This window comes from Aptenodytes patagonicus, chromosome 5, assembly GCF_965638725.1.
Source record: "Aptenodytes patagonicus chromosome 5, bAptPat1.pri.cur, whole genome shotgun sequence".
Classification (NCBI taxonomy): Eukaryota; Metazoa; Chordata; class Aves; order Sphenisciformes; family Spheniscidae; genus Aptenodytes; species Aptenodytes patagonicus.
This window is the reverse complement of record NC_134953.1, coordinates 64,167,360-64,181,342: the sequence shown is the minus strand read 5'-3', so window position 1 is coordinate 64,181,342 and position 13,983 is coordinate 64,167,360. Positions and strand designations below refer to the sequence as shown.

Genomic DNA, 13,983 nt, shown 5'->3' with positions numbered 1-13,983 from the left:
ATATCTGAAGTTTCCCCCTACATTCCTGCTGGGACAGTCTGAGTACTCCAGATGCCGCTTTATGGGCTAAACATTGTGGCTGGTCAGGAAATCTGCATGTGGCTGGGACACTACAGCAAGATAATTTAATTGAGGCCTCTGTGTGGCAAGAGGCCACACTGGACACATGCTGGACAAGATTTTCAGGTGATGGAGTGGTGTATAAAACAAAGGCAGCACAAGGTAACAGCCACTGCTTTCCACCCAGTCTGTTGATCTCTGTAGTACGTAATTCTCTCAGATGACAGTAAGTACTCTACTTAATGTTAAAGAGGGTGACATACTAGTCTAATTTAAGTTTTGTAAAATGTAGAGAACATCACAATAAAACTGTCTATAATTACAGAAAACAGCAGCTCTTTGTGTCTGTTCCAAATTGGATACAGACAGAACATGTTAAAGCAAACTAAATTCTTCTGTTAAGGAAGTAACTTACTAACTTCTACTTTAAGTAATTTTTTATTCAAAATCGATGCTGATGATGTAACATACAAAGTATATAAAGGTAGGTTATATCACAGTTGTGGCTGATTTCAGTTCGTTGATTTGTTTAAATGAACTAAACTGTTTGCACTGATCTTTCAAAACCATCTGAATGGGCACCTAGAATCTTTATCAGAAGGATCTAACTAATTAAGCCTAATCCCTTCAACAATGCCCTCATGAACCATGTTCAATATATACTGGAGTAATCTGATATAGACAGAAGACACATCATCCCGGCATGTCAAGAAAGTACATAAACCTATATGATATGTATCCTGAATGCTGTTAACAGACTATAATTTAATAGGTATTTATTTCCATTTGTGTGGTTTTTTAAAAACAATGATTCTCTGATCTCTGCCAAATTACCTAAAGAGAATATCCACGCTACATTTCTAAAAGAAACCATGAGATGAATTCCCCTTTAACACCTGTTAACACAACCTTTCCATCTATTCCAAGACTTTTAAGGTTTAGCTAAATTGAGCTAGCTAAAATACATGCTTTTTCTAGTGGAGACAAGTCTGGCACATTTCCCCTCAAAAAAGTCAAAGAGAACAAAGAACTAGTAAGATATTCAGCGTATGCCGAAGTTCAGCAAATTCAGCCTCTGGCAAACCAAGGTAAATAGAAAGCTCTTCTGTTGAGAATTTCTCATTGAGAATGCTCTGCCTACCGACAGCCCTTTCAGTTAAGCCAAGAGTTTTTTTGCACAAGCTCTTTGCATCGTTTCAACTCCCGTGGTATAATACAGTCAAAGTAGTGATCTGAGATAATAAAGCTCCAGTCCAACTACAGCTTTAAATGTTAGTACTAGTAATGTTCTGGCACCATCTGATGTTTTTTGTTTTGCTTGCCTGGGTATAATCTCTAGGCAGCCACACTTTGTTTAGTCAGTGAAACTAAAGAAGAAAACAGACTACTAAGGTCATATGCAGCTTGAAAAAGAACATTATCAAAATTAACAAGCTGGGTTTCAAGATTGAATTGTGCATTAGCTAGATTAAACTGGTAACACCACACATAAACACACCACCAGGTGACTCCAAGGCATATTACAGAGTCAACGCTATAAATTCCACTTGGTAACAAACTAGTAAGCAATGTGACATGTGAAATGGGAAGATGAATTAGAAATATGGAAGAAAAAAATGGGTTTATATTTGGTTAATAAAAGGAAAAAGTTATTCCATGAATACTGCAAAAATTGCATGACAAACACAAACTATTTCAGCTCCTATATTGTCAATCCCTAGGAAGGAACATGAGTATCTCTATGAAAACATGAAAACTTTTAAGTTTTTATGTTAAAGTACAACTGAAGTTATGTACTTATGTCAGAGGTCGGTGCCAAAGAACATGCCTTGCACTGAACAACAGATTTACAATTGTCCATAGCTCCTGGGGAATTAATTCCACATTCTTGGATCAGACCACAGGAAAGCTGTGTCCCATTTAAATAAACCTTACCCTTAAAAGGTTATCTCAAGCCCTGAATGTTTTTTATACACCCTGGACACTGGCCATATAGCCCCTTCAGGAAAAGACCCAGGCCGTTGGACTTGATTGGTAAGCCCAACAGGCGCTTTGGACAGGCAAACAACAGAGAGGCAAAGGGACAAGCACAACAGCGAGAGAAATTAAAAGATGCCGTGGTGCCAAGTATTTCAGGGGACAGGATAACGCCCTCCCACCCTCACACAACCGAAGCACCAGGGCGTCGTGCCCTCACCACACCACCACCACCGCGCAGCCCTCCCTCAGGCCTCACCCTCTTCCTCCCCTGAGCCGTGAAGGGAAGCCCCGCCACTTCAGGGACCGATCCCTCAGCCAACACCCACAAATCCAAGTCCCCCGGCTCCCCCCGGACACCCAGCCTCCTCTCACCCCCCCGCGCGCTACCTCACCCCCGCCCGCCTTTCCGTTGCCTCACCGCGCCCCGCCTCCCCCCCCCCCCCCCAGCCGTTAGGCTGCCTGCCCCTCCCCCCCGCCGACGCGCGTCCCTGCTGCGCGCGCAAACCACGCCCCTTCCCCGCCCGCCCGCCGGGGAAGTGTGGCTCCTGGCCCCGCCCTCTCGCTGCGTGCCCCGCCCCCTTCGCTCCTGGCGGCCGCCGTGTCTCTCCCCTGCTCCCCTCACCGAACGGGCGGCGAGTGTGGTGCTGGTGCCGGTTCGGTGGCTAAGATGGCGTCTATCATGGAGGGCCCGCTGAGCAAATGGACCAATGTCATGAAGGGCTGGCAGTACCGCTGGTTCGTGCTGGACTATAACGCCGGGCTCCTCTCCTACTACACGGTGAGGGGCAGCGGCGGGCCGGGCGGGTGAGGAGCCGGGAGACCGGTTGAGGCGCAGGGTGGGGGTGGGGGTGGGTGTGGGGAGGGGACTCGGGGCGGTGTGAGTGGTCGGGTGGCCAATGGGGAAGGAGGAGGCGGCGGGAGCAGCCAATGAGGTGGCCCTGCGGGGAGATTTATCGGTGGGGGCGAGCGGCGTTGTTATTGTTGGCGGCCGGCGCGGGGGGAGGGGGCGGCTCTGGGGCGGGGTCGTTAGGCGGGAGCGGCCGTTGCCCTCTCGCGGGGAGTTCTCTGGTGGCCGGTGGCTCCGGAGCCGGCGTTGCCGGTAGGGTCTCGGAAGCCGTAGGTGGTTCCCGCCGCCCCCTGGGGCCTCACACCCACCCCCGAGCGGGTGGCGACCTCTCTGCCCCGGGGGAGCGGGGCCAGCCCTCTCGCTCCGGGTGGTCCGGAGCCTTGCTCGGTGGTGACCTCGGACTCCTGGGTCCCGTTGTCTCAGCGCTCCCCTCTCCGTCCAGCGGGAACTTGCTGTCGCCCTGATTTGGCCGCTCTGCCCGGGCGACGGGCGCGTGAGGGTGTCGCCTTCCCGGGCGATTCGCCTCAGAAACGTCTGCGCGGAGCAGCGATCTTCTCTGTCACTTGTTACCCGAGGGTCACGGACACGTTATCGCTGCACATGCTGAGTTCGCTACCTCAACGGCAGGTTGCTTTCCAGTTTGAGATTGACTTTCCTGTTTCCGTTGAAGACTTCCTACTTTCAATCACGAACTTTTAAAGTGCAGTGTATTAAGAAACAGTGATGTTTTCCTTGACTCTTTTCTTTTCTTTTTTTTTTTTTTTTTTTTGCATAGCCACTGATAGATCCTGACTTGCTAGCTTGTTCAGCTTCTTATATAAAAATGTTAAGTTACAGATATTTTAACAGTACAAATTCACTTTTTCAAGGATATGCCCTTAAATGAGAAGGCTAACTGGCTGAACCACATGCATGCACAGATAATTTTTCTTAGCATGGAGCAATTACTATTAGTGTGTCAGTCTGGATAAAACACATACAAATTTAACCTGTAGTAAATTGTAATAGATTTACAGCAAATAACTTAACTTGGAGTATCATGCTGTCTGTGAAGGTATATTCATACAGAAGCATTGCATATAAAACTTTTTTCCCTAAATCTGGATTTCCAGCCCTACTAGGAGAGAGCTTATCTCTCTAGACGTAGGAGTTTATAAGGCTCTCAGCATAAAACAGTTAGACTCTCAAACGATTTTGGTTCATATAGGTTCAAAATCCCTCACCTGGAATATGGATGGAGAAATAAAAGTGCTTTTGTAGTTGCTTTTTAATGGCTGTTCAAATGTCAACTGACTGAGATGAATTAGTGAGCGTAGTCTAAGTAGAGGTCCAAGGTACAAAGTCATTTAATGCTCAGCTACAGAAATAGAAACATTTGCTGATGACTAGTGCATATAATAATAATTCTGGTTATTGCACTGACTTTCATTCTATGGTTTTCACTTGTTAATAAAAATTAGTTCTTATATTTCATTGTTTCCTATGATTAGGTATCCCTACATATGCATTACACCTTTATTTTGTATAATTTATTACGTTCTCCATTATTATAATGACTTTTAGTTCACAAATTTAAAAATCCTTTTTTTAACTACCTGTCCTAAAAAATTCAAGTTGGGTTCAAGAAATCAAATCATGTTCTCTACTTTGTGTGCCTTTACCACTAAGAAATGCCTACAGTTAACATTTACTTTAGAATGCTTTCCTTATACATGTGCTATCTTCTCTGCACATATGTCTGCAAAGTACTTGCTAATGCCATTCTCTAGACATCTGAATTCATTCTTGTACCTACGGGTGTGTATCGTGTTGAAAGACTGGCTGCCAAAAGAACTGGTCCTTCAGCATGCATGCTTCTTCACATGTGCTGGCACGATTACTCATAGGGCTGTAGGGTCAGCTGGAGCATGGGTTTGAAAGATAATTCACATCAAGTCCCAGTTGACCACATGCCTCACAAGTACTAATATTAGCACTGAGAAGGTAGTGGGATACTGTTTCTTTCAGCTCTACCTTTAGTTTTAGAGTAGTAACTCCTGAATGATAGTTTGTAAGGCTGTGGTACGTAAGCAACATTAATTTGGAATCTTAGCAGGTTTGGGGGCTTTATTTCTGTGGGGAAATGGCCTGTTGTGATTCTGTATATGCAGACTTGTATTTTGAATTAAAGGCTTATCTGTGTGATCAGGTACATAGGGTCGTGTACTCCATTCCCTCAGAGCCAGTTTCAGTCTGAAGCAATATAGTTGCCCTGCTCTGCTTGTGTAAATGTAACTGAATGATTTTTGAGTCTGAAACTGGCCCTTCCCTGTGAGCGTAATGCATGGGTGGAGTAGGCTGGGATTGTTTCAACCTGGCTGTATAGACATGCAATCTGGAAACAGTTTAGCTGATAGGAGAGATTACAGTTAACTGATCAGCTTTTACCTGCTCATCACCTCTCACAGACTCCTTAGCCCATTTCAATCCAGAAAGTTGCTCATGCAGGAATTACTTTCTCCAGTAGATCCAATAGCCAGTTAACCTTTGGCAGAGGAGCTGTGGAAAACTGCAGGGTAGTAACTTCTGATGCAGCTGAACTTTCCATCAGGGCTAGATCCAGAAACATATGTCTCTTCATAGGTGTGTCCTTGCACTGTTGTATTTAGTCTTCTTTGGTAGTAACTTAAAATAGACTGCAGAAAAGTACCCTTAATGTGGAATAAACTTTCAACCAGTTAGTTTGTAATAGAATTACACTTGTGAAAAAAAAACCCCAAACACCTAAATTAGTATGCTTTGTCTTTTGTAAAAATGAGTACATGTTAACCTACATATGTTTTGGATATATACATCAGAAACAAATTAATTCAATTAAATTTACATTTCTGACATGATTAGAACTTTCAAGGAGCAAGGCAAAAGATTTTACATTGAATCTGAGTCAGAAAAAAAAAGAATTTAATGTTCACACTTATTTCTGTTTTCATTTGTGTATTCCTTCCTCTCTACTTGGTTGTATTGCAGTGAACACTTGTAGTACTACTTGCAAGTGTGAATGCAAATGTTTCTCACGTGCATTTCCAAGTTGTTTTACAAAGGTTTTTTACAATGCCAAATTGTTTGCTTTTTTCCCACTTGTGTAGTTTGTGGGTTTTTTTTCTCTTTCAGAATAGAAATGTACATCCTCAAATTTGCTTATAATTACATTTGTTTAAATTTATTTATGAATTATATATTTCAGAGAGTATGATCTGGACTTGTCATCAGATATTGTCTTTACACAGTTTTGCTCGAATAAATGATTGTCTGATACCAGTAAATGTTTACTTTTTTCTTTTTTTTTTGAAGAGGAAAATATAAAATAAATGACTGTGTGCCTTTTGGATCAGTTTGACCAATGGTTTGACAAACTACTTCTTTCTTCCCGTCAGTATCCTTTGATTTGTGAATCCACCAATGTTTTCTCTTGAAGGTATACCAAATGTAAGTCTGCTGAAGCAATGTGGTTTTTTCAGCGTGTAGTTGGCTGCACTGACAATATTTAACAGAAAAGTCTTGAAGTGGCTCATTTCTGCCTTCTGCTGGCACGGGAGCTGTAAAGTTGTTCCGTGAGCTGGATTCCAGCTGAAAAATAACTTATTTTTATTTTTTCAGTGGAATTTGTTCTGTCGTTTGTTTTCTGCATGTCAGTATAAAAATGTGTATTGGCATTATACTGGAAGATAGCATGAAGACAAAGAAATGGCTAGGGAGGAAGAGGGAGTTGAATGCAATTTGCTTTTTGTGTTTTCTGGCAGAAGTGCTGTCTTAAATACACATCAGCTATAGCCTTGATTACCCTTGGGAATCCTGTAGGAATAATCCAGAGAATCCCTCAAGGTTGAAAATCTGATTTAAATTCTTGTTTTAAGTGTACTCTTTAAATAAATATTTTAATTGTATAATAAATTGAAAGTAGAACTGGCATAGCTGTGCAAACAATGCTAAAACCAGGGCCAGTAGCTAGGAAGGTCAGTTCCTTAAAATACTTTAAAACTTTGTGAATATTTGACATACGGTGGTATTGAAAGGAGAACTGTTCAAAATGTTGCAGACTTAAACAGCTGCCTTGTATAGTGAATGAGGGTTGCAAGAAAAAATTGTTGTGTATGACAACTCCATAGTGTGTATTCTTGAAACAAAACTGGGTAGCCTCCCATCATCTTAATGGTTCTTGCACCAATAAATGCCTAAAGAATAGATTTAAATGCTTAGGTATTCTGTTGGTGTTTCATTAATCATTCCATCAAACTACTTTTAAAAACATAAGCTGGTTGAATGCTTTCAGGAGCAAAATCTGTGTGAAAACAGTCGTTAGGAAGAAGTAGTTGTGGTGGTGTAAAAATATTTTTCCCCTCATGCTTTTTAAAGATTGCTGCTAGTTAGCAACTTTAATACTGGTTGTACTGTATTGAAGAACTGCTTGTGGATTGTACAATCCAGATATTGAGGAGGGGGACTCAAATTTTGCAGCGGTTTCATGAACCGTTGGTGGTGAACTGAAAACAAATCTTACTAACTTGATTTCAAATGATGCCTCTGAAGCTGGAGTCATGGCTCAGTGCCCCTATGGTAGAGACTTTCAGTTGAATGTGTTTTCCTGCTTTTTCCAAATACAGTTTCTCAATCAACAGCTGTGTGCAAAAATCCCAAGAAAACAGGAAGAAAACCATCTGCTTTTGCACAAACATTCCTTTTGAGGTCTGCTTTCCATTCTCAGCTGAGGTGACACTTTTTCCTGTAATAACTTGATCTGTCACATGCACTGCAAACAGCTCAATGAGTCTACTAAAAACAGACAAAACTATAAGCAAACGAGGTATAATGAGAAAAAGAATTCTGAATTTACGGACACAGGATAAAAAATATTGATGGCTATTGTACAACACTAAATTGAATTTTGTACATAGTTTTAACTTTGTATGACAGGTTTTGATGCACTGAAGAAATTGCTGTAGGGTTATAATTTCAGTAATTGACTCCTCTGTGTAGTAGTTAGGCTATGGGTCTGGTTTTAGGTCTCCCAATACTTGATCATCTCTTTGCAGTGCATGTCATTGGCATTTCTCATCCAATATAAACATATTGTACCTGTTCAGATTCGTTAAAAAATATTTGATGGGTTAATTTTGTACTGGCACTCTGAACGGCATGTTGTCTATCCCTCAAAGGCAGCCATGTTGTCTGCTCCATGAATTTGATGAAGTGTGACTGGGTGCTCATGTAGGGTCTGGATCAAGATGGTTCAGTTTGGCAAATCAGAAGAGTACAGATCATGTGCTAACTGTGGATCCAAATAAAACTAGTTCAGTACTAAATCTGTTCACTTACCTGCAAAATCTCATCTATTGCATGTTTTTTATATTTTCCTTTATTAGGTGTGCAAAATAAAACCAGTAGCAATCTAGAGGATCAATTTTAGATTACAACTTAGTTTAAGGTTTCTAGCTATTTAAAAGTCTTTCCTCAATGCAGGTTGGGAATAGAGCAGTTAAGCTGAGTCTAATGAGCTAATGAATTGTCAGATGAGAGACAATTTAATGAATAAGCTTTTTTAAAAATAACTTAGAATTATACAGCATGAACTTCTAATAGCAATTACAGTATTTAGAAATTTGAAAAGATCAACATGGTGATCAGATACCCAGTCCTGTTGCAGATATAGGCTGTTTAGTCTGTAGCTGTGCTTCTTGGGGAAGATGCTGAAGGGAGGGTCCTGTGATAGTGCTGTATCTTTTACACCTTGATCCAGTTAAGGCCTCTGATATATTAATTTCTTGTAGGATTCTATAAGCAGTGTAATGCTTTTCTATGTCAGGAACCATAATTTGTTGCCTTACCTTTTTCAGATATACATGGCATCTATTGGGTTTAAATGAGCCCCAGCGGCATCCACAGTTATTGCTGCAGTGTTTTGGTTCCTGCTTTATGACTGTATCCGCAGGAGTCAAAGCTTTAGCTACAGAAACAACATGTCTGTTAGATGCTGTCCCTGTGCTCAAGGAGGTCCTCTTCTGAGACTGGGGTGTGCCTTGCAAGGGAGCTAGAGGAATGGTGGGCTGGGAACAGCATGTTAAGTTTTTAAATTGTTGGGTTTTATTTCTGCTTGAAAAATGAGGATTACCTTAGCATTTCATGAGAACAATGACTATTAGGGAAAGTGGTCCATACTAAAGCTTCTCCTGTAGATGAAGTTAAACTGCAAAAATCACTGTTTATGAATAGAGCTTGTTCCAATTTCTTCATCCCTAATGGGAAATAAATGTCATAAGTGGTTTTGCTCATCTGTGTATTTATGTTAGAGATTTCCTTGACAGCACCGTGTGAGTCAAAAATGTACCTCTTCAAGTTCTGTGCACTTCTGCACAAGCAGAACCTGTGCCTGAGAAGTTTTTGAGGCAGACAGCAGCTGGGTTTTATATGGAAATCTTAAACTTTCCATGCAACAGCTAAAACTCAAATGAAATAGTAGTAGTTCTAAAGATGAAGGAGGGCTGGGGGCCTTTGGGGGGTTAGGATTTTAATTTTGTTTTGTTTTGTTTTTTTTAAATAGACCCAGGCATTATTTTCATTTCTCTAAGAAGTTGTAGGTTACCTGAAATGCCTTATGTTAGATCAGTTCTGTATTTGATCAACTTCACTGTGTGGATGGAAAAAAGAAACCAGCAAAGGCCATATTTTTTTTGGACATACCTACATTCTCCCTGCAGTAATACTGTATAGCTTTGTTCATTTTTACAAATTTTTATTTGAGTTTCAGCTGAAATTTATCTCGTGTTGCTGTCTGCTTGTAACCTATTGAAGTCCATTATCATCAAAATCAGTACACTGTGTATTGAAAGTTTATTGAAAATGTCATTTTATCTGGTTATAAAACTGATCACTGAAAAAAGACAGCTGCATATTAAAACTTTAAATATAAAAAGGAAGTAAAATGTGGCTTTTTTATTAGCCATTCGCAGATGTCTTTCTGCTGTATGAGATTTTGTTCAGTGAAATGGAACCATTCCCCAAAACAGTTATGGGACGGCTTTATTTATCCAAGAATACTTGACCAAGTATAGGACATACTGGATACCCATGCCTAATTTCAACCGAAGGGTAAAACATAATGCTCTAAGGGGAAGCTGGAGCTGTCTGAATTGTATTTTTAATAAAATCTTACTTGGGGGGGGGGGGGGGGCAAATCTAAAATGTCAGCTGAGTTATGTTTTAAAGTAGTGTCCTCCAGCAATCAGTAAAAGATTTGCTGTATTCCAATGAGAGAATACAGCACTATGTGCGACGATAGATGCATGCTTTAGTGCACAGGGCGTTCACATACTGGAATGATAGGTGCTTTATTCCACTTAGGTAGAGTAAATTAGATTTACTGCTTCACTGTAATTGGTATTAACCAATTAAAGCTCTGTCTGCAGATGGCGAAATTGTAAGTATATAGGACCACACTCTGAACCTGTGGTTTATCTTCTGAATCTTTTTGCAGACTAAGAATATTACAATGTTTAAACTTAATTTCCATTCCATTAAAATGTGGTGTACAAGAAAAAGGAAGGCTTTTACAGTATCTTTTGCAGTTGAGTTGATAGTCAATCTGCACAGTGGAAATCATGGTGGTTGGGATTCTGCCCTCCCTTGCACTAGGACTAGCTCTCATCTGCTCTGCACTTAGCTGGTTGAGGGATCTAAACCAAACTAAAACAAATGTCTTGTCTGCTACCTTTGCTTTTTGTCTGATTTGGTTCCCTGCCTGTGCTCAGTACAGCGAGCTGGGAGTGCTTTGCCTGGCATGCCGGAGGGCCTGGAGTGTGTGATCCGGACAGTCAGACCTGATGGTTTCTTGCAGCTGCTGCAGAGTTGCATTCTCAGTCCAGATATTTTCTTTTCTGCTAAGACAATGCCAATAGATCTTCTTGAAACCACCAGAGGGAGTAATAAGATCTCAGTAGTGTCCTTCCATTTTAGGAAAACACTCAAGGCAGTGAATATATAAAAAAAAAAAGTGTACTCTAGTGAGGCGTGTCCCAAGTATATACAATTTCTGACAGAAAATTATTGGACTAACTTTGTTTCTAGATCCTTTACTGGTTTTGAGGTTTAAAAAAAAAACTTCAAAAAAATCTTCCCTATGTAGAAGTTTTCATTCAGGAAATCTACAAAGAAATTGTATATCTGTAGAATACATTATGGGTGCACTGCTGGTCTTTACATCCATTTCGTTTTGACCAGCTAACATGTATTGATGCGAAAACAAATACTGATGGTTTCTAACATTCAGAAGTCAACTCTGACAAATTAAAGACTGAATTGAGTGAGAGATCAGCAAAAATACAACTTTATTTGAAGCTCTGACTGCTATATTTTTAAATTATCTTTAGTGAATAGGACTTGCTGTGACTGCTTCGTGCTTTCCTTGTAGCTATATCTCAAATACGTAGCAGATGAAAAGTAATTTGTTGCTGTTAAGACTGACAGTTCTGGTTCCTGTCTTTTTTTCTCACTGATATCAATAAGATTTCATTGTCTAATGGCTTTAGGGAAAATAGGGCTGGTCATAATCACATCAATATATTGTCTAGAAGGAATTGTTAAGTTACTGTTGGAAAGAATTGGATATTTCAGAAGATGACAGCAAGAGAAGCTGTTCATGAGACACCAGTGATAGCTGTGTTGTCATGACCTGAAAGAATGTAGTTTGACTATTTGGATGGTAAGAGAGAAGGGGTTGTACAAGACTACCTTTGCAGATAAGGCTACAATGGCATGGAATTTATAATTTAAAAACCAGAAAGTGTGTGTGTGTGTGTGTGTAGTTAAAAACCAGAAGATGTTTTGCATCTATCAGAAAACTAAGTATTTAGGATGTCCAAAATGTTTTCTTTTTTTCTTTATCTGAAAGAGTTTGTATGTGCGCTACTTGGGCTTGCAAATATTGCCCAATAACACTTATGATATTGGCAGAAAGTTACTGACAAATCTACCTGACTCGGTGCTGTGAATAGCTGAAAGTTCAAGATATCACAATTTCAAGCTAGAAGTGAGTTGGCTGTTTAGAATTGCCTATTTGAGGGGTTGGTTTTTTTTCCCTGGAATTCCCTTGTCAGTGCTTCAAACAGATACTAAAGAAGAGATTCAGCAATTTAGCTGCAAGGTGGGCTAGTCTACAGGTTTGAGCACTGGTTATGGACATAGGAATCCTGTTTTCTGATCTGGGCTCTTACTGCTTAAATGACTATAAACATAACTTTTCTGTTTTAATGAAAGCAGGCTGTACTATCTAGGAAGTAGACATAGAAACCTGTCTAAACATTAAATTTATATCTGTATGAAAAGGGGTATGAATCTGGGAAACTTTCTGGCAGAGAGATAATTTCATTTGTACAATTCTGCCTGCACAGCTGGATTTTGTTATATGGATACTTTTCTGAGAGTAGGAGAGAAAGGAGGAAGATGTAAATCAGTGTACTGCCACTTTTTAATTTTCCTTAATTCCTTTTTTCTTCACTTCTTACTTTCTGTAAAGGTATGGACTGCATCTTCTAAGTATTTCTTCAAGGTATCTACAAAACTTCTTGAAGTAGGATATAGTATTCTTATTTTTTGAAGGATTACTTTTTTGATACTGTGGTGGTGTACTTTCTTTTGTGTGAGAGCTAACCTATTTTGTAACAGGAGTTGCATCTCATTTAATCAGTCAATAAAACATTATACAAAAACGCTTTATTCTTTTCTCAGTTGCTTTGAATAACTAACTTTCTCCTTGCAATTCTTACTGTATTTGTTAATTCAGTGATCTGTTTTTTCTGTTTCAGTCAAAAGACAAAATGATGAGAGGATCACGCCGAGGGTGTGTTAGACTCAGGGTAAGTGTTGTTTTATTCAGTACTTAATGACTTACTGCGTATAATATGGCCTAATGGAGAGAACTGCAAGGAGACTTTTGAGGTTTGGGCTCTATTCCTGACTCAGCAAAATACTGAAATAGTGAAAATATTTAAAGAAAGAAAACATTAGAGGTCAAGTGACATGCTGGGCTAATTACATTCTATAATTTTATATATTGTATAAAAACATGTATTTTATTCATTGTATAAAAAGCATTATATGACAGAGTAAGATGGCTTAGTAGTAGCACGCTATGAAAAAGTTGCTGTTTGCAGTTCTCATTTCTTTGTGTGTGGAGATATATATGTATATACATACATGTCCTGTACCTACAGAGGTCATTGCAAAACTGTTTCCTTCTGTCCTGTTTTGCCTTTATTCTCTTACTGTGTCTTCCATTCTGCCAGTTCGGACACTCTTTAGGCCTGCCACTTGACTGTGCTTGAGCTAAGTAAAACAAAGGAGGACTGGAAAGGGAAGGAAGAACACAGCAGGCAAAGTTTCTGAAATATCAGCTGAGGGGGGGATACCAATTGGGGAAACAGCGGTAAGAAGATGCAGAGTGGGAAAGCTGTATGTTACCTCTCTGAGGCACTCCAGCTTGGGACATTTAACCTTGAATGCTGCTGTTGTAGCTTGAAGTGACAGTACTGAAGTGGGCTGGGAATGCTGTGATGTCTTTGCACATGCCCAGTTTCTACTTTGTGGTCATGTATGTACCAAAAATATTTCTTGCACAAGTCCTTTTTCTATATTTTTTCCCATTCCTCATAGAATCACTGGTTCTAGTATGCTGTGGTCTTGTGAAGAGTTGATGTAAATAAGGAGAAGGAGTCAGGAGGATAATGGGCGTGCATGGGAACATTTTGAGTCTTGAAGTAAGAGAAGTATAAGGAAGGTGATCTGTGGTCTGACACACAATGTGATGAGTGTTGCAGCAGAACTCTGCTTCTTCCAGTTATTCCTTCCTTCTGTTGTTACTCCTTTCTAGTCTTTCTGTGGGCCTAATAAAGGGGTACCAATAACCTTTTGAGATTCATACAGAGAAATCTCCATTCATCTGGATTCCAGATGACTTTTTTGCTCTTTCCCTGTCTAATGTATTGGTATCTTAATTTAGAATTTCTTTAAGGGTAATGTAAACTCAAACCGCTGTCTAGAACATTACATTCCCAAAGATTCATGAGGAC

At 40.1% G+C, this 13,983-nt stretch overlaps 1 protein-coding gene across 2 annotated transcripts in view; it reads left to right on the top strand.

Annotated features, from left to right (window-relative positions):
- The first annotated feature begins 2,617 nt into the window (after window positions 1–2,617).
- The window catches only part of OSBPL9 (oxysterol binding protein like 9), a 65,964-nt gene continuing 54,598 nt past the window's right edge, over window positions 2,618–13,983 (top strand). For both annotated transcript variants that reach the window (XM_076340217.1, XM_076340216.1), the window contains exons 1-2: window positions 2,618–2,818; window positions 12,721–12,771. In XM_076340217.1, the coding sequence (XP_076196332.1) occupies window positions 2,708–2,818; window positions 12,721–12,771 (162 nt within the window). In that variant the 5' untranslated portion in view covers window positions 2,618–2,707. The remainder of the gene's footprint in view (window positions 2,819–12,720; window positions 12,772–13,983) is intronic.